General features: G+C 36.2%; 1 protein-coding gene across 2 annotated transcripts in view; it reads left to right on the forward strand.

Moving 5' to 3' along the window:
* The first annotated feature begins 3,466 nt into the window (after window positions 1–3,466).
* GLIPR1L2 (GLIPR1 like 2) overlaps window positions 3,467–26,512 on the forward strand; it is a 39,768-nt gene continuing 16,722 nt past the window's right edge. For both annotated transcript variants that reach the window (XM_082351741.1, XM_082351742.1), the window contains exons 1-3: window positions 3,467–4,022; window positions 11,473–11,718; window positions 13,535–13,638. In XM_082351741.1, the coding sequence (XP_082207867.1) occupies window positions 3,789–4,022; window positions 11,473–11,718; window positions 13,535–13,638 (584 nt within the window). In that variant the 5' untranslated portion in view covers window positions 3,467–3,788. The remainder of the gene's footprint in view (window positions 4,023–11,472; window positions 11,719–13,534; window positions 13,639–26,512) is intronic.

A 26,512-nucleotide genomic window follows, 5' to 3' on the forward strand; every position in this document is an offset into this window, starting at 1 on the left:
TTAAAATAACATATTTTTGAACTTGCTAGCTTTTATCAAAATCAGAAAGGGTATAGAATTACAGTATTATTTCCTTAAAATTTCAGGCACAGTGTACAGAAACTGAAAACTTAAGGAAGTCTAAAATCAACTGAGATAAACAAGGTGCTTAAAGTTTGTTTACTAAAATTGCCCTTATTTTTTAAGTGAAAGCAATATTTTTGTTAGACACAACAGAAAAGTAAATTGGTGTTCAAAAAGTACATTGGCAGCAGAACTTTAATGAAAGAACATAGTGACATTTAATTTTCACAATGCTTATAAAAAACAATAGATGATTCTGTTGATATCCTCCAACAATTCCAATGCCTTCAAGAAAGTTAATGTGTAAATTATTTCATCACTTTAAAAATTAAGAAAGTTAAAATTTCTTTTAGCTGAATAGCCCCAAATTTCAAAGTTTAAAAAGTCACAAGCTATAAAAACTTATGAGGAAACTAACACATCTTTTGGTACTGATGTGTAATCTGTGATTTAACACATAAGATGTCAAACAGTGACTAAATAATCCTCAAATGTTATATACATCTTTAAAGTTTTTGAAAAAAATATATTTTAAAATGTAATGCATTTAAAATATTTTTTGTATGAAGTACATGATGTCAGCCAATTCACTGACAGATCTGAAAAGTTGAATGTTTGCAAAACATCTTCAGCAAGCTTGGCCTCTTTCTATACAAACCAAACGATGTCTTCATTTTCTGTTCCTCTGTACTCCTGTATTACTCACCTGAGTTTGAAAACCAGCTCTAACACTTACTGGCTGGGTGACTTTAGACAAATTACTTTACTTTGCTTTTTCTCAGCTTTTCCATCTGTAAAATGGAGATAATAATAATATCTGTTTCTTAACAATGAGGTACCATCTCACACCGGTCAAATGGCCATCATTATAATAATAATTGTCTACAAATAATAAATGCTAGAGAGGGTGTGGAGAAAGGGAACCTTCTTACACTGTTGGTGGTAATGTATATTGGTGCAGCCACTATGGAAAACAGTATGGAGATTCCTCAAAAACTAAAAATAGAGTTGCCATATGATCCAGCAGTCCCACTCCTGAGCATATATCCAGATAAAACTCTAATTTGAAAAGATACATGCACCCTATGTTTATAGCAGCACTATTTACAAGAGCCAGGACATGGAAACAACCTAACTGTCCATCAACAGATGAATGGATAAAGAAGATGTGGTATATATATACAATGGAATATTACTCAGCTATTAGAAAGAATGAAATAAAGCCATTTGCAGCAACATGGATGGACCTAGAGATTATCATACTAAGCAAAGTAAGTCAGAAAGAGAAAGACAAATACCATATGATATTACTTATATGTGGAATCTAAAATACGACACAAATGAACATATCTACGAAACAAAAACAGACTCACAGATACAGAGAACAGACTTGTGGCTGCCAAGGGGATGGAGAAGTGTGGGAGAAAAGGATTGGGAGTTTGGGATTAGCAGAGGCAAACATATATAGGATGGATAAACAACAAGGTCCTACTGTATAGCACAGAGAACTATATTTAATATCCTGTGATAAACCATGATGGAAAAGAACATGAAAAAGAATATTTATATATAAATATAACTGAGTCACTTTGCTGAACAGCAGAAATTAAACACAACATTGTAAATCAACTATACTTCAATAAAAATTTTAAACATAATATCTGTTTCTTAAGGTTTTTATGATTTAAATGAGTTGATATTTTCCAAACATTTAAAATCTCACCCGATAGTTCTGGAAACAACACAGTGAATGTAACTGACACTGAATTTTCCACTAAAAATGGTTAAAATGGTAAATTTTATGTTATGTATATTTTACCACAATAGAAAACAAACAAAATAGCTCCTGACACACAGCAAGAATTTTTTAAATTTTAAAATAGCACTTATGACTCTGTATTATAGTTATTTGATGATTTGTATCACCTTTAACTAAAAGCTTCATGTGGATAGACTATGAATCTAATTTGCTGAGAATCTAACACCTAGCATGGGTCTGACACATAGAGGTCCTAAAGAAATACTTATTAAATTAATGAGTAAGATGTCCAGCAATGGAATGGGCTGCCTGAGAGATGGTGACTTCCCTGTTAACATAATTAGTTAAGCAGAGGATATGGTGATCACCTGTCAGTGATGTGTCAGATATGTCTAATACACTGGGACGAGTGAAAGGCTAAAATTTCTTCCTAATCTAAGTCTGCATTACTGTATTTATCTTGTGCTTTAATATAGCAGTTTTCATAGTCTAACAACAGTACCAACATAACAAAGGAATTCCATCTTTCAGCACTTGCCACCTTGACCCCCCACAATACTCTCTGGTCATAATAAAACACTTTTAGCCTTTTTTGATCTCCTAGCATACTACATGCTTTTTCCTTTGTTTAGAATGCACTCTTTAACTTGTGTGCTTCACTTTCTTGATGTCACACTCCCCAAACAGGCTTACCTGGTCCTCAAAAAGGGTGTTAGTTTCCCCACACATTATGCCATAGCACTTTGGCTTTATATTTATCCATGGTATAAAGTCACCAATTTGCTAGTTCTCTAGACTGTAAGCTACTTGGAAGCAGGGTTTGTGTCTTGTCCACTGGCCTTTCTCATCCACCTAACACACTACCTGGTAATACATATTTATTAAAAGAATTAAGGCATGAATGAAACCATCTTGTGAGGTCTACTGCTTTCAATTGTGTACACCATAGATAATCTTTAAAAGCACATTTATTTTTAGATATTTTTTGGTCAAGCAGTTGCAATGCTTTTTTTGTGGCAAAATTCTGTTCCTGTGTCAATGATTCTGAATATCTCCTTAATGCTATCCAGCACAATATGTGATATGAAAATATGCACCCCAAAACGAATATGTGTTTTTATTTTGTGCCTACAACTTACATTCTTCAAAGCAAGTTTTCTTGAGCCAAATACTTGAAGCTAAAGAAACCAGGCCAAAATCTGCTAGGACACTAGTCATTTTTGTCTGAAAGAAATGAAAACCAAAAAAAATGAGTTCTTACCTACTGTTACCATGACAATTTGTCAGAGAAGATGAATATTGATATTCCAGACATGCTGGTGAAAGAAAAAAATGAAAATATTTTAACTTTATGAGAATTTGATGATCCCTAGTCTACCCCCTACCTGCTGAGTTTTCCACTTTTCCCATTTATCCTGCGGTTTCCCACAAAAGATCATTAAAACATTGAGAAAATCTCAGTGAGGAAGTTGGCCTAAAAGAGGATATTATTCTGTCCAGGAGGAAAATAAAATGAAGGTCTTGCATTAAATTCCCAACTTAACAAGTAAGGATTTTTTTTTGGTTGAATTTTCATCAGTGTCACAGAAGAATTAGAAGGTTCCTCAGCGTCACAGAAGAATTAGAAGGTTCCTCAGCCATGTTACTTATTCAGCAATTGGCATTTACTGGGCAGTTGACACATTAATAAACGATGACACATCATCTGGTGTGAGAAATCGACTCTGGATATTTAACTACATTAGTTTAGTGAAAAGCTTGCACTGATTTAACTCAAGCCTCTGTTGTGGTTAGTTCTGCAGACAGCTTTCACGAGCCTTCCCTCAGGTCTGGTTTCCCTTCTTCCTTTTACCTCCGCTCGCGGGGAGGCGGGGCCAGACGTGCCTGCACCGCCCCTCCCCGTTGATTGGCAGTTCGCTGGGGCGGGCCGGCGCGCGCGCACTGGCCTGGCCACGGCCAGTGAACCATGGAGACCCCGAGGCGCTTCGCCCGGGAGTGGTGCGCCCAAAGGCTTCCTCGGGCGCAGACGGTTGTTTGGAAGGTGTGGCTTTGTGAGCTCTGGCTACTACTGCTGGGTTCCGGTTTGAACGCGCATTTTTTGCCACACGAAGAGGACGTAACGTTTATCAATGAGTACGTGAACCTCCACAATGAGCTCCGGGGCAGCGTCATCCCCCGAGGGGCTAACTTGCGCTTCATGGTGAGGCCCTAAGGCGGTTGCCCAAACCTCCAACAGCCCCTGTCAGTACCTCCCCCTCGGCCGCGGAGAGTCTGGGTCACTGCTCTGTGAGCCTTAAGAATCGCGGACAACCGCGCTTAGAGTTTGGGTTTAAAAATACACGTAAAGTTTATATGTTCAAGAAATAAAAACCACTGTCACTCTAACGCATAGTTATTACCAAGGGTTTGCACAGGGCTTGGATTAGGGTGAGTAGAGGTACTCACCAGAGGTGCAAAATTTAAGGGAGGTTTAATTCGAGAAAATTATAGTTTAATGCAATTTTTTAAATTGAAAAATCAATGCAAAAGTATTATTGATGAAACAGAATCACTTTAAACAAAGACAGGATCTTTGAGCTTGAATTTGGGAGAGGCAAGTGAGGCACTCTCAGGATAATGCAAATGAAAGGTCAGATTCTGTTCTTATTTAAAATTTTGAATTTTTATCATGGATGTTTTCACACTAATTTTGCCTTTTTAAAATATTTTTTGTCTTGATTATTGAGTTTTTTGGTATCCAGCCTAAATTTTGCTCCCTAGAGGGTGTTTCATTCACCTCGTCCTAGACCCGGCCCTGATTTTGCATTCCCTTACAATATAGTTCTTGCTTCTTTCCCATTTTTTTCCCCGTATTTCTTTGTAATGTCTCATTAGCTGTTCCCCTGGTGCTATAGAGTCTTCATGATTGTCATTAAAAATGAATGCAAAATGTATTGAGTAAATATCGGGAAATTAGGAGCTTCCAGTTTATGTTGTAAATATTGCAAGGACTGTCTCCCTAGATATGTCTTTTCTTCCTTCTGGATTAGTTCCTTAGGAAAAATTCCAGAAATGTGATAAATAAAGTATGTGATTTTTTAATTTATACGATACGTAGCAATTGCTATACTGAAGGACTGTGCCAAATTAAGCAAATATCAGCAGTGTAGAAGTACAGTAAGTCCCCTACATACGAACAAGCTCAGTTCCCAGAGTGCGTTCTTAAGTCCAATTTGTTCCGAAGTCCAACAAAGTTAGCCTAGGTACCCGACTAACACAATCGGCTATATAGTACTGTACTGTAATAGGTTTATAATACTTTTCACACAAATAATACATAAAAAACAAACACAAAAAATAAAACATTTTTAATCTTACTGTATAGTACCTTGAAAAGCACAGTAGTACAGTACAACAGCTGGCATACAAGTGCTGGCATTTAGTGAACAGGCAAGAAGAGTTAACTGACTGGAGGAGGGAGAGAAGGTGGGAGATGGTAGAGCTGAAGGATTGTCTGCAATAGGAGACGGAGGGCAAGCTGCAATTTCACTAACACCTGTAGTTGATGGCACAGGTTCTGGTTCCTTGCTGGATTCAATTCTATCTACCCTCTTGAAAAAGCAATCCAGTAATGTCTGGGTAGTAGCTCTTTTTTTCTTGTCATAGATGACATGGTAGCACTGGATTGCATTCTGAACGGCTGCTGAAACCTTTGTGTACCATACTACGTTCAGGTCCTGTGCCTTAGAAACTAACAGTGCCTCATCAAATAAAGAAAATCCCCTTGCCATTTCCTGCGTCGTGAATCTCTTCTGTTCTTTAGTTACTTCTTCTTCTTCTAGTCTCTTTTCGTCCATTCTCTGGGCCTCCAATTCCATCAGGTCTTCATTAGTAAGCTACACAAAGTAAGTACACAAAGCACAACCACTTGCAGAGGATGCACGCACATGACAGTGTACGCCAGACATGTGAACTAATTTACTGGACTGGACATGTGACATACCATACATACATGTGACTGGACATACCACATCTGACTGGCTTGGGCATTTTCAATCACTTGCTAAACTAATAAATTATAAAAGGGAACTTTGCTTTAATGTTAATTTTAAAATGTTATTTTGATTGGACGTATTTTGTTCTTTCTTGTTCATTTTCTTTACCTTTTGAATTGTCAGTAAGTTTCCTCTTCTGTTTATATATTTTCTTATAGAAATATATCAATACTAGCATTGTATATACTGAAGATAGTTTTATCCAAGCCAATTTTAATCTTTTGAATTTAATTAGAATTTGAGGATATTTGAGAGTTATATCTATGTATTTCCCACCCTTTGTGATTAATTCTATTTCTTCCAAGTTTGAAGATTAGCGTTCCTCCTGATAATGAATAAACACAAAATATTTTTAATTCAACTTTTTATAGGTTTTGTATTCCTAATGTCTAAAATTTTTTTTAAAGGAATTCCTTTATTTTTATTTTTTATTTATTTATTTTTGGCTGTGTTGGGTCTTCGTTTCTGAGCAAGGGCTTTCTCTAGTTGCGGCAAGCGGGGGCCACTCTTCATCGTGGTGCGCGGGCCTCTCACTATCGCGGCCTCTCTTGTTGCGGAGCACAAGCTCCAGACGCGCAGGCTCAGTAGTTGCGGCTCACGGGCCTAGTTGCTCCACGGCACGTGGGATCTTCCCAGACCAGGACTCGAACCCGTGTCCCCTGAATTGGCAGGCAGATTCTCAACCACTGCGCCAGCAGGGAAGCCCTAAAATTTTTATTTCAAACATAAAGCATAGAGAATAATATAAAGCATAATATTGTGTCCCCTCAATATATATCTTAATATGTGAACATTTTTGAAGGAATAATGTTTTGGGTACAGTTTAAAGCTCCACTCTAAATTTCATCCTTCTCTTCTTTCTAAAACTTTGTGTATATTTTTCCCATGGATTTTACTAGGATGTAAATAATAACTGTAAATAGTATAGTCTATCGTAATAGTATGGTCTACTTAGAACTTTTCCTTGACAGGTTTGGAAATCATACATTTTATCTTTATTATTTATTGGTTATGCTTAACATTTTAATGTATATACTTTACAAAGTCCAAAGTTAATCAACATCTATAATCTCCTTCTAAATATTAAAAAGATATTACAACACATAAATTGTTTGTCTTCTGCCCATGTCCATGCTGTTGTTGTCGTCACCTAGTATTTTTGTTCGACCTTGTTTTTAAACTCAAAACATTTATTGGGGTTTTTTTTTATTGTAAAATATACATAACATAAAATTTACCATTTTAACCATCTTTAAGTGTACAGTTCTATGACATTAAATACATTCACATTGTTGTGCAATCATCACCACCATTCATCTCCAGAACATTTTCTTCCTACCCAATAGAAACTCTGCACCCATTAAACACTAACTCCCCATTCCCTTCTTTCTGCTGGCTACTACCATTCTACTTCCTGTCTCATAAATTTGACTACTCCAGGTACATCATATAAGAATCATAAGTGTTTCTCTTTGTGACTGGATTGTTTCACTTAGCATGATGTCTTCAAGGTTCATCCATGTTGTAGCATGTGTCAGAATTTCCATTCTGGGACTTCCTTGGTGGCGCAGTGGTTAAGAATCCACCTGCCAACGCAGGGAATATGCGTTCGAGCCCTGGTCCGGGAAGATCCCACATGCCGCGGAGCAACTAAGCCCGTGCGCCACAACTACTGAGCCTGTATGCCTAGAGCCTGTGCTCCTCAACAAGAGAAGCCACTGCGCTGAGAAGCCCGTGCACTGCACGAAGAGTAGCCCCTGCTCTCCACAACTAGAGAAAGCCTGCACAGCAACAAAGACCCAATGCAGCCAAAAAATAAATTAATTTTTTAAAATTTTTAAAAAAACAATTTCCATCCTTTTAAAGGCTGAATAATATTTCCACTTTATGTATATACCACATTTTGTTTATCCATTTATCTCTCCATGGACAGTTGAGTTTCTTCCACATTTTGGCTATTGTGAATAATGCTGCTGTGGACATAGGTATGTGAATAAATATCTGTTCGATTCCCTGCTTTCACCTTTACTCGGTATATACCCAGAAATGGAATTGCAAAAACGTGTACAAATTCTATGTTTAATTTTTTGAAGAACTGACATTCTGTTTCCCATAGTGGCTGCACATTTCGCATTCCTACCAGCAATGCACAGGGTTTCAATTTCTCCACATCCTTGCCAACACTTGTTTTAATGGGTGTGAAGTGGTATGTCATTATGGTTTTGATTTTCATTTCCCTAATGATTAGTTATGTTGAGCATATTTTCAGGTGTTTATTGGCCATTTGTATGTCTTCTTTGTAGAAATGTTTGCACAAGTTCTTCGGTCATTTTTTGGTCAGGTTGTTAGGGTCTTTTGGTTAGCTGAGTTGGAGGAATTCTTTATATATTCTGGATAAAATCCCTTGTCAAATATATGATCTTCAGATGTTTTCTCCCCTCCATAGGTTGCCTTTTCATTCTGTTAATAGTGTCCTTTGATACACAAACGTTTTTAATTGTAATTAAGTCTAATTATCTATTTTTTTTTATCTTGTTGCCTGTGCTTTTGGTGACATATCTAAGAAATCATTGCCAAATCCAATGTCATGAAGCTTTTCACCTTTGTTTCTCGTAAGAATTTTATAGCTTTAGCCAACAGGTACATAAAAAGGTGCTCAACATGACTAATCATCTGGGAAATGCAAATTAAAACCACAATAAGATATCACTTCACACCCATTAGAATGTCTATCATCAAAAAAGACAGGAGATAACAAACATTGGTGAGGATGTAGAGAAAAGGGAAGATTTGTGCATTGTTGGTGGGAATGTATATTCGTACAACCACTATGGAAATCAGTGTGGAGGATTCCTTAAAAAATTAAAAAAAGAACTACCATATGATCCAGCAATTCCACTCTTAGGTATAAAAACAAAGGAAATGACAACAGTATCACAGAGATGTCTGCACTCCTGTGTTCACTGCAGCATTATTCACAATAGCCAAGATATGGAAGCAACCTAAGTGCCCATCGATGGATGAATGGACAAAGAAGAAGTGGTGTGTATATATACAGTGGAATATTGTTCAGCCATGAGAAAAGAAGGAAATCTTGCTACTTGCAACAACTTGGATGGAACTTGAAGGTATTATGCTAAGTGAAATAAGCCAGACAAAGATAAATATTGCATGGTATCACTTATATGTGGAATCTGAAAAAAAAAAGTCAAACTCATAGAAACAAGGGAGTAGACATTCCAGTGACAGCAATTCCACTTCTGGGTATTTTTCCGAAAGAAAAAAAACACTAATTCAAAAAGGTATCTGCACTCCTGTGTTCATTGTGGCATTATTCACAATAGCCAAGATATGGAAGCAACCTAAGTGCCCATCGATAAATGAATGGATAGAGAAGATGTGGTATATATATACAATGGGATATTACTCAGCCATAAAAAAGAATGAAATCTTGCTATTTGCAACAACACGGATGGACCTAGAAGGTATTATGTTAAGTGAAATAAGTCAGACAGAGAAAGACAAATACCATATGATTTCACTTATATATGGAGTCCAGAAAACAACAAACATAATCAAATGGAAACAGAGTCATAGATAAGAGAACAAACAGGTGATTGCCAGAGGGGAGTGGGCGGGGGGGGGGGGATGAGTGAAATAGGTGAGGGAAATTAAGAGGTACAAACTTCCAGTTACAAAATAAGTGAGTCAGAGGAATGAAATTTGGGAAATACAGTCAATAATAATGTAATATCTTTGTATGGAGACAAATGGTAACTAGACTTGTGCTGATCATTTTGTAATATATGGAAATATTGAATCACTATGTTGTTCATCAGGAACTAACTTAGTAGTGTTGTAGGTCAATTATACTTCAAAAAACAACAAAAACAAAAAGACTCATAGAAAAAGAGATCAGATTTGTGGTTTTGGGGGCGGGGGCAGGGGGGATTGGATGAAGGTGGTTAAAAAGGTACAAACTTCCAGTTATAAGATAAATAAATACTAAGGATGATGTCCAAATGATTAATATAACACTACTGCTGTATGTTATATCTGAAATTGTTAAGAGAGTAAATCTTGAGTTCTCATCACAAAGGAAAAAAATTTGTTTTTATATCTATATGAGATAATGGATGTTCACTAAACTAATTGTGTTAATCATTTCATGATGTATTATGCTGTACACCTGAAACTTATACAGTGCTGGGGGTCAATTATATCTCAATAAAAATGGAAGGAAAAAACCCCACTTAGAATAGTGACGTGGTGCATTGTAAGCATGTGGTGTGTAAACAGTATGCAAAATTAGGCAGTATAAAGATGGTCCATGGAGCATTGTTTGCAAATGGCAAAGAATCTGAAGGGCCATTAATAGTGGAACGGTAACCTTTATTACATGCTGCTAGCCATACTATGGAATACTATGAAAAGTTTGCAAAAAATTAGGTAGATCTAGTTGTGCTAATATGGAACAATCTCTCTAAGTGAAAACTGCAAGTTGCGGGCCAATAATATTGTGTATGGTATGATTAAAACAGTGCAAAGACAAAAATCATAAAATACTCATCTAAAACACCCGAACGTATCTTATATATGAATGTGTGTGTATATGGAGCTAGAGAAATTTATAGATAAATAATTTTTTTAAAATTATTATGATTACCTCTGGGGAGGGAAATAGTGTGGGGAGGGAGGGGATATGCTAAAGTTTTCTATAATATATTTTCTGTATTGTACTTCTGTATAATCTATGAAATTAACCAAGAAAATCTAAGGAAATCTTAGTATTGTTTTTCAGAAATGTTTATTTTCAGATTTACTGTAATGTATATATATTTAGCATGTTGGTTTTACAAATATTTTGTTGATTTTTCTATTTGTGTTGTTTTTGTTTTTGTCCTTAACTAAACAATGAATTTAATGAGGCTCTAAATAAGTCAGAAATACACATTTCTGGATATTTCCATAAATGGAGGGGAGCAGCATCTTGTGATATTTTCTTACATTTCTGGGAACATCCATAAAACTTTACATGTGCCTCTTTTATAACATTTACCAACTACCACTATGTGTTAAAATTATATATATATAAAAATATATATATATGTATTTGTATATATATGTATATGTATGTATATATTATCCCAGGTTTTTCTCCTAACAGTAAGCAACTAGAGGACAAAATTTATGTTGACTTCATATTTTATTCCTCACAATACAATAATTTGCATATAATCAGTGCTCAATAAATAGTTCTTAAATATTTTAAGTTATTGTATTATTACGTATAAAAGGCATGAATTAAAAATACACATTTTCTGAATAGACTACATGTAAGAGTATTATAACCATTTGCATCATCTAACAATCTGATTTTTTAATTACAAATATATGCATAAGCCTTTGTCTCAGGAAATAGTTGTTTCATTTATAATTGTCTCAAAACACTTTTTCTCCTACATAAGTTCCACAAACCAGACTCATAAGCACAAAATAAGAATTGTTTTCCTTACATCTAATTATGAGAACTCAAGGAAAATAATTTAGAGCACAAAAAAAAAAAAACTCATTGTTGTTATTTTTTCTTCTTTACTTTTTGCATTTTTTTTTCAGACTTGGGATGTAGCTTTGTCACGGACTGCTAGAGCATGGGGCAAAAAATGTGTGTTTGAACGTAATATTCATTTAGAAGAACTAAAAATGGCCCATCCTAGATTTAATGGTATTGGTGAAAATATGTGGGTCGGCCCTGAAAATGAATTTACTGCAAGTATTGCTATCAGAAGTTGGTTTGCACAGAGGAAAAACTACAATTTTGAAAAGAACAGTTGCTCTGATAACTGTTCTAATTATCTACAGGTATCAAATTTTATATTATTAATTCAATAGGCTCCTTAATTGCTTTACTACTAAGTTTTTATTGTGCTTCAATTTTATAAATAAACTCAAATGGTAAAATTATTACCTCTAATAGAATCAAAATTCTAATCAGTCCTAGATCTTCTGAATGTTCATAATTTCTTCTATTATTTGAACCATGCAATTAAAACATTCTTTTAAATATAGTAAGTCTAATCTCCATACCCAAATATGAAAGGTACCTTTCTAAAATAATGCACACTGGAAAAGAAAGAAACTAGCAAATAAAAATTAGTTTTAGTTTGTTGACTATAAACATAAGTAAAAGATTATTTTTTTTGCACAGATCAGTACACATACTACTATATAACTGATTAAAATATTTTAAATGCAAATACATATAATTATTTTCCTACCTCATGTCTAACAATTCACTCTTACACTTTGTACTCCAAGAATACTGAACCACTTTTTATTTCCTGTACAAACATTTATTATTTCACATATTACATTGTTTTATAATCCTCTACATATCTAATACTACACTAAGGGCAGGGACCTTGTCTTCTTATCCATGTATTCTCAACACAACAACATGACATTATTTAGGTCTTCAATAAATATTTGTATCAGGAATCAAGAAACTATTGAATTAACTTCCAAGATCATTTAAAAGATGATTATTTTTCAGTCAATAGACTCTAATGTAGAACTTAAAATCTTGGAATTTTTTCATGTTGAACTCATGTCTTCCTGTTCCATCAAATGATTTATGTTTCAAAAATTTTTTGATCAATTTTTTCTTCTAAAAAGTTAGAGTGGTTCTCTACTGTCTTACTCATGTCAAAGCTAGACTCCTTAATATGACTTCAATATTCTGAGTAAAATAATCAAGTCTACTCCCGGACCTACTCCTCTGTATTTTTTCCACCTTAAGTCTAGTTTCCTAGACATTTTCATTTCCTGCATTTGACCTGTTTAACTTCAACTGTTACAGACATTCTATTCTCTATTCTTTTAAGGCATCACTCTATTTCTTTTGGAATCACTAAGACTTGAGCTATAGAGAAAAGGAAAACAAATGGTTTCTCCCTCTCCCACAGAGGTTAACAAAACAATTTTTTGTTGTTGTTCACTTGTAAGTATTAGGAATATTAAAGCCATTCAGGAATTTCTGGAATATCTTTAATTATTCTCATATTTTCACTCCAAGACCTATTTTGCAAGAAATTATTTTACAGGAACCAGCTCTTTTACTCATTTTTTTAATGAAAGGCCCAGACTTCATTTTATTTTGTAATGGAATTTCCTCAATAAAAGAAAAGAAAAATGCTGATAACATTCAATTACTTTCTACTCTTGTATTTCTTTTCCTTCCCTTCTATAATCTTACCGCCCCCTCTTTTTTTCCTTTTTATTCACAACTTCCATTCTTCCAAAACTTTTTGTCTTCTCATTTCCCTCTTCCTCTTTGCCAATAACCTAGAACTCTCAGATTCAACAAAAGGTCAAAAATTGATTCAGCAGGTATCTTCCTTTGGCTCTAAAACATTACTCTGGATCAGTTTTTCTTAGACTCTTATCCTAAGAATACAGTATTGGTAGAACCTATTAAAGTGTTTCTCTAAATACAGTTTTGGAAATGCTTCCCTAAATCCATGATAATTCTCTACCTGCATCCAAATGAAGAATTGTTCATATTCCTTGAATTTCTTCGTTAAAGGTCCTATGTGTATTGAATATACTATTGTTTGTACTATGGCAGAGTAAATGTTTAGAATTAAATTTTATGTTTTCTTTGAAAATTTTATTTTAGCTTGTTTGGGACAAGTCTTACAAAGTTGGTTGTGCTGTTACTCCATGTTCAAGAATTGGACGTATTAAACATGCAGCACTTTTCATATGCAACTATGCACCAGGGTAAGTTCCTTTAAATTTTTTAAATAATATAAAAATAAATTGGGGATTTTTCAAGGTTAAGTTTTCCTAACTTTCAACATATTCTTCTAAATGTCTTTGCAAACTATAAAAGAATTAAGTATGAGATAACAATTAAAGACTTTATATTGAAATATTTTAAATTGCATAATAAAATAAGTCATATTTAGGCATATTGATTTTATGTATAGACTAGCCAAATATTACTTCCTGAGAGAATTTTAACTTTAGTATTATTTCACAGTACCTAGCCTAATTAACATAGGATTTAAATTATTTTCCAAAATTGTTTATCTCCATATTTATTTTAAAAAAGTCAAAAGAAAATAAGGTTAAGAAGTGTGTTGAAATGTATGTTGTAAGAATTGTTTCAAGAGTACATCAGTTTTATAACATGAAGGACACTTTTAGTTGACTATCCTCTGGAGAGTGTATTATTAATTGGGGCTAGTCTCATACATATAAGGAATAGTAATAACTCAGAGGTGGAAAAGTACTTCACAAGTCTTCTAGTTAAGCTATGCATATGAACCTTGAATTCTTAACACTTACTTACCATGTGGTTACTTATCTGTACCTGAAAACTTTCCAATGATGGGAAAAAACTACCTTCCAAAATAGCCTCCATCTCTGGAGAACTTTGTTGGAAAGTCTCAAGTTTTCTTACAGGTCGATATGATACTATAAGTAATATTGTTAAAACGTCTAATTGAAGTGAGAAAATATCCTAATCAACATGCCAAGAAAAATTGACTACATGCTAGGATTGAGAAGGAATTTCTTAAAAAATAAAATGCTTCTGGGACTAAACCAAAAAGAGAAAGAAAAAAAAAAAAGCATTGATTACTAATTAATGATTGTATTCCCCTAGATAGGGAAAACAACAAAACTATGATTAAGTCGAATTAGGTTCAGAAACCCCTTCTTAAATGGAAGCTTTGCTGACTTTGAATATAGGCATGCAAAACAAGTTTGGAATGTAGAGTAATTGCAAAACTTTTTTGGCCTCTTTCAGTCCTACAGACTGGAAGTACTGGGATGATATCTATTACATGGAGAAACTTTTGAAAGTTAACTACTGATTGGTATTGAAAATTCAAACAGACCACTGGGCATGGGTGGTGGGGAGGGAAGAGGTTCCTCTGGGGTACTAGTCTTCATTTACGTGCTCAGCAATTACATACAAGGCTCTGATCTGTCTACTGACAAAGCAATAAAGACTGACCATACTTAGTTTGTAGTCTTGGAAGAGAGACAAACAATAAATAAGTGAACATAGAAATAAATGATATTTAATTAAATAATAAAATATGCCATAGAAACAAAGCACAGTAAGCAAATAGGGAATAACTAGTATAGAATATGGATAGGATAGCTGCAAAAGGAGGTGGCATTTAAACTGAAAGCCAAAAGATGAGGAGATGGCTAAAGAATATTTCAGGTAGAAGTGAGAGCACATATAAAAATCTCTGAGCTTGGAATAAGTTTAGCATGTCTGAAAAATGAATAACTGTGGTTAGAGGTAGGAGACGAGGTAGAGAGTTAGGTGACAACTAAATCAAATAGAATACCATAGGCCAGGTTAAGGATTTGGGGGTTTATTCTACATAATGGCAAAGTCATTGGAAAGTTTTAAGCAAGTAAGTGGCATGATCTCATCTATGTTTTTTTTTTCCTCCCTATTCTTTTTTTTTAAAGTTTTTTAAAATAAATTTATTTATTTATTTATTTTTGGCTGCATTGGGTCTTTGTTGCTGCACGCAGGCTTTCTCTAGTTGCGGTGAGCAGGGGCTACTCTTCATTGTGGTACACAAGCTTCTCATTGCATTGGCTTCTCTTGTTGTGGAACACGGGCTCTAGGCACGTGGGCTTCAGTAGTTGTGGTGTGCGGGCTCAGTAGTTGTGGCTCGCAGGCTTAGTTGTTCCACGGCATGTGGGATCTTCCCAGACAAGGGATTGAACCCACGTCCCCTGCACTGGTAGGAGGATTATTAACCACTGCGCCACCAGGGAAGTCCCTCATCTATGTTTTGAAAAGAAAACTTAGCAATAAAAGATTGCTCTTGCTGTTGTGTCGATAATGGAGTATAGGAAAACAAAGGTACAAAGAGAAACAAGCACAATTAAGAGATTGTTTCTGTAGTGCAGGCTATAGACTGGTATCTTGGATTAGAATTTTAGCATGTGGATTGGTTTTCTATTGCTGCATAATAAACCACAAACTTAGTGACTTAAAACAGCAGCCACTTATTATTAAACAGTTCTGTAGGTTTTAAGTCCAGGCACAGTATAGCTGGATTCTCTGCTCAGGGTCTCAAAGGCCAAAATCAAGATGTTGACTGAGTTCTTATCTGGAGACTCTGGGGAAGAATCTGCTTTCAAGCTCCTTCAGGTTGTTAGCAGAATTCAATGCCTTGTGGTTATAGGACTTGGGTCCCCATTTTCTTGCTGGTTCTAAGCCAGTGGTTGCTCTCGGCTTCTAGAGGCTGCCCACATTCCTTGATGCGTGGCTCCCACCATCTTCACGTCCGCAAAGGCGCATCAGGTCCTTCCCACGATCCAAATCTCTGACTTCTCTTCTGTGACCAGCCAGAGAAAACTCTCTGCTTTTAGAGTGCCCAAGTGATTGGGTCAGGATATTTTCCTGGATAATTTCCCTATTTGAAGGTCAGCTGTGCCAAATAACATAATTTAATCATGGAAGTAAAGTCCATTACATTCACTTTCCTCAGAATTATGCAAGGCATGTATAGCAGGGGTAGGGGAGCTTGTGCTCCATTTTAGAATTCTGCTTACTATACCATGGAAATTATGAAAAAAGGTCAGTTTCTGGATATATTATGAAGGTAGAGCTAAAAATACCAGTTGATGGATTTGACTTTGGGGATAAGAGGTATAGAATAAACTATGGCGATACCCATGCTTTTAGCCTGAACAATTGGATAAATGATGATACCATTAACTAAGATAAGGAAGAACATCAGAAGATGTGTTTTATGTTTGGACACATTAGGTAGAAATATAAATGTGGAAAATGTAAATGAATCATGAGAAGGAACTAGCTGTATGAGGGTCTGGGATAGGTTTTGAAGTAGAGGAAACTGCTACTATAAAGGCCCTGACGTAGAAATGAGTCACAGTCCTGCACAAGATCCCCTTATGAAAGAGTGAGTATGGAGACTTAATTTAAGGACTAAGTCCTAGAGCACTACAGTATTTCAACTTCAGGCAAAAGAGATAACAAAGGAGAGTGAAGAGGCTAACAAGATAAGAAGGAAACCCAAACAATGCTGGTAAGGGTACTTGGAAATCAAGTGAAGAACGTGAGTCATGATGCCCAAAGTGGTTAACTGTACGAGATGCTCCTGAAAGAATGAAAAAAAAAAAAAAAAATGAGGAAGGAAAGATGACATTTCCGTTTGATAAGATGAAGGTATGTGGTGACCTTAATAGCAGTAGTGACTGCAGGGGTCTCCCATGACTATAGTGATAAGATGAACCTACTAGTTGTTAGGATTACTCTTCTTTCCACTCACCTGTCCCATAGGCTTCTTTGTCTTGAAATTTCTATCAACCATTTTTTCCTTGATACAAACTTTGGAAAGTCCACTTGTGAAGGATCTAGGTTGGTGCATATATTAGTCAACTCAGTCCAAGTTTTATTTGATATGTACTCAAAATAGGCAGTCATAGGTATCTTTCTTAAGAATCATTGGTAGAAAAATCAATTCATCACAGTCTTATAAAATACTTGGTAGAAATGAAAATAAGAAAGCCAAATTGTGGACTTCCTGGTGGTGCAGTGATTAAGAATCCACCTGCCAATGCAGGGGACATGGACTCGAGCCCTGGTCTGGGAAGATCCCACATGCCACAGAGCAACTAAGCCCGTGCGCCACAACTACTGAAGCCTGCGTGCTCTAGGGCCCACGTGCTGCAACTACTGAAGCCTGCTTGCCTAGAGCCCATGCTCTGCAACAAGAGAAACCACTGCAATGAGAAGCTCGTGCACGGCAACAAAGAGTAGCCCCCGCTCGCCGCAGCAACTAGAGAAAGCCCGCGCACAGCAACAAAGACCCAACACAGCCAAAAAAAAAAGAAAACCAAATTGAAAATTAGAATGTGTAATGGACTGAATGGTGGCCCCCCCACCAAAGGATGTATCTAGTTCCTAATTCACAGAACCTGTGAATATTAAGTTACATGTCAAGAGTAAATATTGCCTTATATGGCAAAAGACATGTTTAAGATAAGGATCTTCAGAGGAAGCGCTTATCTTAGATTATTCAGGTGGGACCTAAATGTAATTACTTGTGTCCTCATAAGAGAGAGGGAGGAGATTTCAGCACTGGACACACAGAAGAGAAGGAGGCAATGTGACTGTGGAGGGAGAGGTTGGAGTGATATATTCACAAACCAAGGAACTTCTGGAGCCACCAGAAGCTGGAAGAGTCAAGGAATTCCCTCTCTGAGCCTTTGGAGGGAGCATAGCCCTGCCATCACCTTGATTTTGGACTTCAGGCCTCCAGAACTGAGAAAATAAATTTCTATTTTTTTAAACCACCAAGTTTGTGGCATTGTTAAAGTAGCCACAGCAAGCTAGTACAGAATGGAAGAATAAAGCAGATTTGGCAATAGGGAAAATATGAGTCAACCACAATCTTAAAAAATTTCAGAACACGAAGATGCAGAATAGAAGTAAAAATATATATGGAAAAAGAAAGGAACCATGTAGGGTGATAAATCTATAAATTAGTGTTCCTAAAAAACAGAGTAAATGGAACAGAAATAATAATCAAAGAAAAGAAAATAATAAGCAAAAGAAAAGAATCTGTATAGATACCTATATAAAGATTAAGATAGCTTATAATGTATCAGAAAAAGTGAACTGAAACAATATTTACATATGCCATTTTCTAGTGATTATTTTTCAATTTCAAAGATAAAAACTTATACATTTCTGGGAATTCCCTCGCAGTCCAGTGGTTGGACTCCGTGCCTTCACTGCCGAGGGCATGGGTTCAATCTGGTCGAGGAACTAAGATCCCACAAGCCACGTGGTACAGTCAAAAAATAATAATAATAAAATAAAATAAAAAACATACATTTCTAAGAAAAATAAAACAAAGTAAAATAAACAGTATTAATTAGATTAGCCTTGAATTTTGATATTGAAGGGGGTACAATCAAAGATGAGCATTAGAACTTAAGTTTAAGTGATAAATAATTTTATTAACTGAGTTAGGAAAAGATGTAAGGTGGAAGAAAAAAGGATTTGTTTATTTTTAGACATGTTGCATCTGCAGGTTCCTGCAGGATCTTTTATTTATTTAAATATGTTTATAGTAGGTACATTTAAACAATAACTAAGCAATAGAATTCCACATTTTTTACATGGTATTCATCCTGAAAACACTTATAGACTGTTGGGAAAGAAATTTTAAAAAAACACACACAACGTTAACCAAATACATACAACATCTGTATTTTAAATAGAAAAGAGCTGTCGTAAAAGCAGGTATGAAATCATAGAAGCAGTTAGCCAGGATACAGATTCAGAAGCAGTTAAGTTTGATGCATAGAGGTGTATTAGAAGGGAAAAGAGGCCAGTGGGGGAGGTAAGAGATCTGGGATTGAAGAAAATGACTTGAATCTAAAGCTGGACCTTTAAAAGAAGTAAATAGTGAATATTTTTCTTCCTTTCTTGCTTATGAGGGTTTAATCTATTTTATTGATCTTTCGACAGAAAAGATTTAGGGGGGTATTTATCCTTTCTCATTCCTTTGTTTTCTATATCATTATTTTGAGATATTTAATCTTCCAAGTACTTTTTAGGGAGAGGGGCTGTTATATGTTGCTGCTTTTATCAAATATACTACATTCATTTATCTTTAATCCTACTTAATAGTGAAGATATTTACAGTTATATATTTTCCTTTGATTACAATTTTTACTAGACCTTAGGATCTCGTATGACATAGTCTCTTTCTCATTGCTTTCTATGTATTGTAATTTTAGGTTATTTAATAAATCATGTTTAGTACTTGATACATATTCATGATGGAAAAATCTATCCAAGGAGAAAATAATGTTCCCATCCTTGTCTTTCAGTTACTCTCTCCAAAATTTTATCCTAAAAGATAAATTCTGTGCATATAGAAAAGTATATCTATCTTTGTGTATGTGTGTCTGGGTGCACAGATGTGTGCATTTCCATAATTCAAACAGGAGCGCACTACGTTTCTTGTGGTGTTCTTTAATTTTCTCACTTGATATGAACTGGAAGTCTTTCCATTTGAGTACGTGAAGAGTTTCCAGATTCTTTTTAAGAATTTCACAGTTTTTTTTTTTTTAGTGGATGTACAAAAATTAATTTGAATAATGCTCTCCTTCTGATGGACGTTTAGGCTATTTTATTAATTTTATTTCAAGCAGTAATTATCCAGTTAGACATGTAATTGTCACATGAGTTAGTAGCTATAATGTAAACGTATAGTCATGGAAACCCTAGGCCAAAGAAAATGTGTACTTTTAATTTGCATAGATATTACTAAATATCTATTCATCATAGTCACGCCATTTTTTCTATTACAACTTTTTTTTACATCATCATATAAGAGGGGCCTATATTTAAACTCCCTTGCTAAGATAATATATTTTCAAATATTTTGCTATTTACTACTATGAGTTATGTATATATTTAATTTTCATCTTCTATTTTTCATGAGTTTAAGTATTTTTTTTATATTTTAGAATATTTGGATTTCATTTACTGGGACCTGATGGTTCCTATACATTTACTGTTTTTCTCATAAGTTGTTGGATTTTTTTCTTTTTAACCTGTAGGAGTGTTTTATGTACAAGAAAATTAGCTCTTTTATGTAATATAATTTACAAATATTTTCTAGTTTTATGTTTAACTTTTGACTTTATTTATAATGCAATTTATTTTTGCCAAATAGAATTATTTTGTTTCATTGTAAAAAAAAAATGTATCAATACTTTTTTCATGAGTTTTGAGGTTTGTTTCATACTTAGACAAGCTTCCCCAAATATTATTATCTCACATTTTCTTCTAACGATTCTTTTTTTTTTTTTAACTTTTAAATATTTGATCCACTTTGCTTCTGGACATTATGTAAGCTGGTATAAGAATTAGCCTCCTGCTTAAAGTAACTATAAAGACTGGACAAAACATATAAAATAACTGTTTTTAGGCATGAGAAAACAACCAATACAGGGCTATGATCCTTGCAAATAGAAAAAAACTCAGTGGGAACCCTATATTTGCCTTGGTTTTCTCTCTGTGAGCATCCTATTGTACAAACCATAGCCAAAGCAAGCAAAGATTGTGTATTTTCTGGGCAAAGGAGATATCAGTGTTGATTGATGTTAAGTAGCCTAGGATTTAGGACAGGATCCCAGAGAGGAGGGAGCTGCAGAGAAGGACCCCCAAAAGTCTTGTGTACAAGTTCTCTGCAAGTCCTTGGGCAGCTCCTAAGCTGCACTCCTCAAAGCGAGATTCTGGAAGGGATTAGATAGCAACAGTTACTTGCAGGCTGAAGACCTGCACAGAGATTTCAGAAGCTGCACAGTGCTGAGAAGACAGAGCTGCAGTTTGGGCCTAGCCAAAATGGAGAGGTGCTGACGAAAAGCCAGACCAAGCAGAACATTAAAATCCGAAAAATATGTATCTGATTTTATAAAAATTTCAAACTAATTAATGACTAAAGAAATACTATAGATAATAGCCAAAGAAAAATTGATATACTGGAAAATGTATGTGTGGAATATATGGCAGAGACAGTCCCCTTAATTTACAAAGAATTCATACAAATCAAAAAGAAAAAGAGAAACAACCCAAGAGAATAACATGCAGAAGATATGAAGAGGTCATTTACTAAAAAGAAAAGAAAATGACCATGAATCATATGAAAATATATTCAGTCTCACTCATAATTGAAGTAATTCAGGTAAAAACAAAAATAAATGATCACTTTCCACTCATCCATTTGAGAATATAGAAAAGCTTAATTGATACTCTGCATTTGCGATAGGGCAATAAATTGGTACAGTCTTTCTGGGTTTGGCAGTGTAACAAAATTTAAAATATACTTACCATTTCATCTTGTAATCTCCTTATCAGGATTTTATCTTAGTAATATCTTCATGAAAGTTGGCCAAGATATACATACAAGGATACACATTGGAGCATGTTTTAATAGCATGAAACTGAAATTTAAAAAACCAACGACTCTATTAATAGGGGACTAAGCAATTAATTTACTGTACATTATTGTGTAACCATTGAAAAAACTGGTGTACTTTTCTATGTACCAGTATGGAAAGGTCTCACTCGTTAGGTGAAAAAGTAAGATAAAAAACAATCATAAGTAAGAACAGGTCTTTTTGTTATAACAGTTACTATTACCAAAAAATGTAGTGATTCAAGATAAAAGTGGGAAATTTCAGTTTGGTGGGTAGCTGTGCTCCATTAGTCATTCAAAGACCCAGGTTGCTCCTATTTTGTTTCTTCACCATCCCCTGGGGGTAGTGTCTTTGTCCGCATGATCAAATCCAGGCCGCAGACATAAGCTAGCTCAAGCTCATAGTAAGGGAAAAGAAACATGTTGGCGGCATGAGTACCAGGTGGGGAGTGGTGCACATCACTGCTACTGCCATTCCATTGGATATAAAATTAATCTCATGGCCACATCTAAGCTGCAGGAGAGGTTGGGAAATGTACTGAGACTAGCCATTAATGTGCCAAGCTAAAATACTGTTATTTCAGTATTTCAAGAGATATTTGACAGCTAGCAGTCTCTATCACAAGTATGTAAGTACTGAGAATTTTTATGAAAAACTTTCTTCTGGAAGGAATCATAAGAAGCTGTTAACAGATGTTATCTCTGGAGAGACAGATGGAAAGTGGAGGATGGAGACATTTTTTCCCCTTTAAAGGTGCCCTTTTCTGCTTCCTCCTTTCTATCATATACTTATAAATAATATATATGTATTACTTTTGTTTATCTTTTACATCAACAAGGGATGTCTGGATTGAGATTGGAGACATATTTAAGACATTTCCAGAAGGTATAACTAACAAGATTTGCAGGTCATTGTATTAAGTAATCAGAGAGAGGAAGTAGTCAAGGAAGATTCTCAAATTTATGATCAGGCATGAATGGTATTGGCATTAACTGCAAAGGGGAACACTGAACATTTTGGGAGGGAAGATAATGAGTTCCATTTTGTACATAATGAATTTGAGTTGGCTGTGAAATACTCACTTTGAGATGTTTAGTAAGCAGGTGGTTATTTAGGTCAGAAGCTCATGAGTGAGGAATGGCATAAAAGAAATATTTGGAGTGCCAGGAAACATAGGGTAATTTAAATCATGGGAATAGATGAGATTGCTTAGCAAGAGAGTATGGAATGAGAAGAGAATAGGACCTATGGAATGTCATGCCAACATTTAAGGGCAGTTAGTGGAAGATAAGTGGGAGACCTAAGAAGAGTGGCCAGACAGGTAGAAGAAAAAGCAGAATAGTATGGTATCAGGGAAGGTGTGGGGAAAGAATATTTTTAAAAGGAAAAACTTGCCCAAAATTTCAAGTTCCAAGATGTCAAGCAAAGTCAGGACTTTAAAATATCAGATCTAAAGAGAAGTTCATTAATAAACATAGGAAAACTCTTTCTATGAAGTAGAGGAAACTGATGCCAGGTTGGAATGAATTGAGAACTGTTTTGTTGTTGTTTTTATTTTGTTTTGTTTTTAAAATGGGTAAGATGTGAGCATATTTAAATATTGACATGAACGATCTAATACAGAATAAAAGTAATTCTTTATAAAGAATAAAGGCATATATGTAAAGATACAAGTCCCTGAGAAAACGGAAGGCTTTAAAAGAGAAAAAGGTGGCACATATATACAATGGAATATTACTCAGCCATAAAAAGAAATGAAATGGAGGTATTTGTAATGAGGTGGATGGAGTTAGAGTCTGTCATACAGAGTGAAGTAAGTCAGAAAGAGAAAAACAAATACAGTATGCTAACACATATATACGGAATCTAAGGAAAAAAAAAAAAAAAAGCCATGAAGAACCTAGTGGCAAGACAGGAATAAAGACACAGACCTACTAGAGAATGGACTTGAGGATATGGGGAGGGGGTGGGGTGAGATGTGACAGGGTAAGAGAGTGTCATGGACATATATACACTACCAAATGTAAAATAGATAGCTAGTGGGAAGCAGCCACATAGCACAGGGAGATCAGCTCGGTGCTTTGTGACCACCTAGAGGGGTGGGATGGGGAGGGTGGGAGGGAGGGAGATGCAAGAGGGAAGAGATATGGGAACATATTGTATGTGTATAACTGATTCACTTTGTTATAAAGCAGAAGCTAACACACCATTGTAAGGCAATTATACTTCAATAAAGATGTTTTAAAAAAAAAAAAAAAAAAAAAAGATTCCACAGGCCGCAAGGCCGCAACTGAGACCCGGCACAGCCAAATAAATAAATGTTTAAAAAAAAAAAAAAAAAAGACAAAAAGGAAGGGTTTAAAAGAGATTAGCGCTAAAAAAACTACTTAAAAAAAAAAAGCAGACAGAACCGTAGGACGAATGGTAAAAGCAAAACTATACAGACAAAATCACACAAAGAAGCATACACATACACACTCACAAAAAGAGAAAAAGGAAATATATATATATATATATATATATATATATATATATATATATATATATATATATATATATATATATATCATTGCTCCCAAAGTGCACCACCTCAATTTTGGGATGATTCGTTGTCTATTCAGGTATTCCACAGATGCAGGTACATCAAGTTGATTGTGGGGATTTAATCCGCTGCTCCTGAGGCTGCTGGGAGAGATTTCCCTTTCTCTTCTTTGTTCGCACAGCTCCTGGGGTTCAGCTTTGGATTTGGACCCGCCTCTGCGTGTAGGTCGCCTGAGGGCGTCTGTTTTTTGCTTAGACAGGACGGGGTTAAAGGAGCAGCTGATTAGGGGGCTCTGGCTCACTCAGACCGCGGGGAGGGAGGGGTACGGATGCGGGGCGAGCCTGCGGCGGCAGAGGCCGGCATGACGTTGCAGCAGCCTGAGGCGCGCCGTGCGTTCTCCCGGGGAAGTTGTCCCTGGATCACGGGACCCTGGCAGTGGCGGGCTGCACAGGCTCCCGGGAGGGGCGGTGTGGAGAGTGACCTGCGCTCGCACACAGGCTTCTTGGTGGCGGCGTCAGCAGCCTTAGCGTCTCATGCCCGTCTCTGGGGTCCGCGCTGATAGCCACGGCTCGCGCCCGTCTCTGGAGCTCCTTTAAGCGGCGCTCTGAATCCCCTCTCCTCACGCACCAGGAAACAAAGTGGCAAGAAAAAGTCTCTTGCCTCTTCGGCAGCTCCAGACCTTTTCCCGGACTCCCTCCCGGCTAGCTGTGGCGCACTAACCCCTTCAGGCTGTGTTCACGCAGCCAACCCCAGTCCTCTCCCTGGGATCCGACCGAAGCCCGAGCCTCAGCTCCCAGCCCCCGCCCGCCCCGGCGGGTGAGCAGACAAGCCTCTCGGGCTGGTGAGTGCTGGTCGGCACCGATCCTCTGTGCGGGAATCTCTCCGCTTTGCCCTCCGCACCCCTGTGGCTGCGCTCTTCTCCGTGGCTCCGAAGCTCCCCCCCTGCCTACACCCCCACCCCACCCCGTCTCCTCCAGTGTGTGGAAACTTCCTCCTTCACAGCTCCCTCCCAGTGGTGCAGGTCCCGTCCCTATTCTTTGTCTCTGTTTTTTCTTTTCTCTTTTGCCCTACCCAGGTACGTGGGGAGTTTCTTGCCTTTTGGGAAGTCTGAGGTCTTCTGCCAGCGTTCAGCAGGTGTTCTGTTGGAGTTGTTCCACATGTAGATGTATTTCTGATGTATTTGTGGGGAGGAAGGTGATCTCCACTTCTTACTCCTCCCCCCAATGGAACAGTATAGAAAGCCCAGAGATAAACCCATGCACATATGGTCACCTTATCTTTGATAAAGGAGGCAAAAATATACAATGGAGAAAAGACAGCCTCTTCTATAAGTGGTGCTGGGAAAACTGGACAGCTACATGTAAATGAATGAAACTAGAACATTCCCTAACACCATACACAAAAATAAACTCAAAATAGATTAAAGACCTAAATGTAAGGCCAGACACTATCAAACTCTTAGAGGAAAACATAGGCACAACACTCTATGACATAAATCACAGCAAGATCCTTTTTGACTTACCTCCTAGAGAAATGGAAATAAAAACAAAAATAAACAAATGGGACCTAATGAAACTTAAAAGCTTTTGCACAGCAAAGGAAACCATAACAAGACGAAAAGACAACCCTCAGAATAGGAGAAAATATTTGCAAACGAAGCAACTGACAAAGGATTAATCTCCAAAATATACAAGCAGTTCAGGCAGCTCAATATCAAAAAAGCAAACAACCCAATATAAAAATGGGCAGAAGACCTAACTAGACATTTCTCCAAAGAAGACATACAGATGGCCAAAAAACACATGAAAGAATGCTCAACATCACTAATCATTAGAGAAATGCAAATCAAAACTACAATGAGGTATCACCTCACACCAGTCAGAATGCCCATCATCAAAAAATCTACAAACAGTAAATGCTGGAGAGGGTGTGGAGAAAAGGGAACCCTCTTGCACTGTTGGTGGGAATGTAAATTGATACAGCCACTATGGAGAACAGTATGGAGGTTCCTTAAAAAACTAAAAATAGAACTACCATATAACCCAGCAATCCCACTACTGGGCATATACCCTGAGAAAATCATAACTCAAAAAGACTCATGTACCA

This window comes from Balaenoptera borealis, assembly GCF_965194805.1.
Source record: "Balaenoptera borealis genome assembly, chromosome: 13".
Lineage (NCBI taxonomy): Eukaryota > Metazoa > Chordata > Mammalia > Artiodactyla > Balaenopteridae > Balaenoptera > Balaenoptera borealis.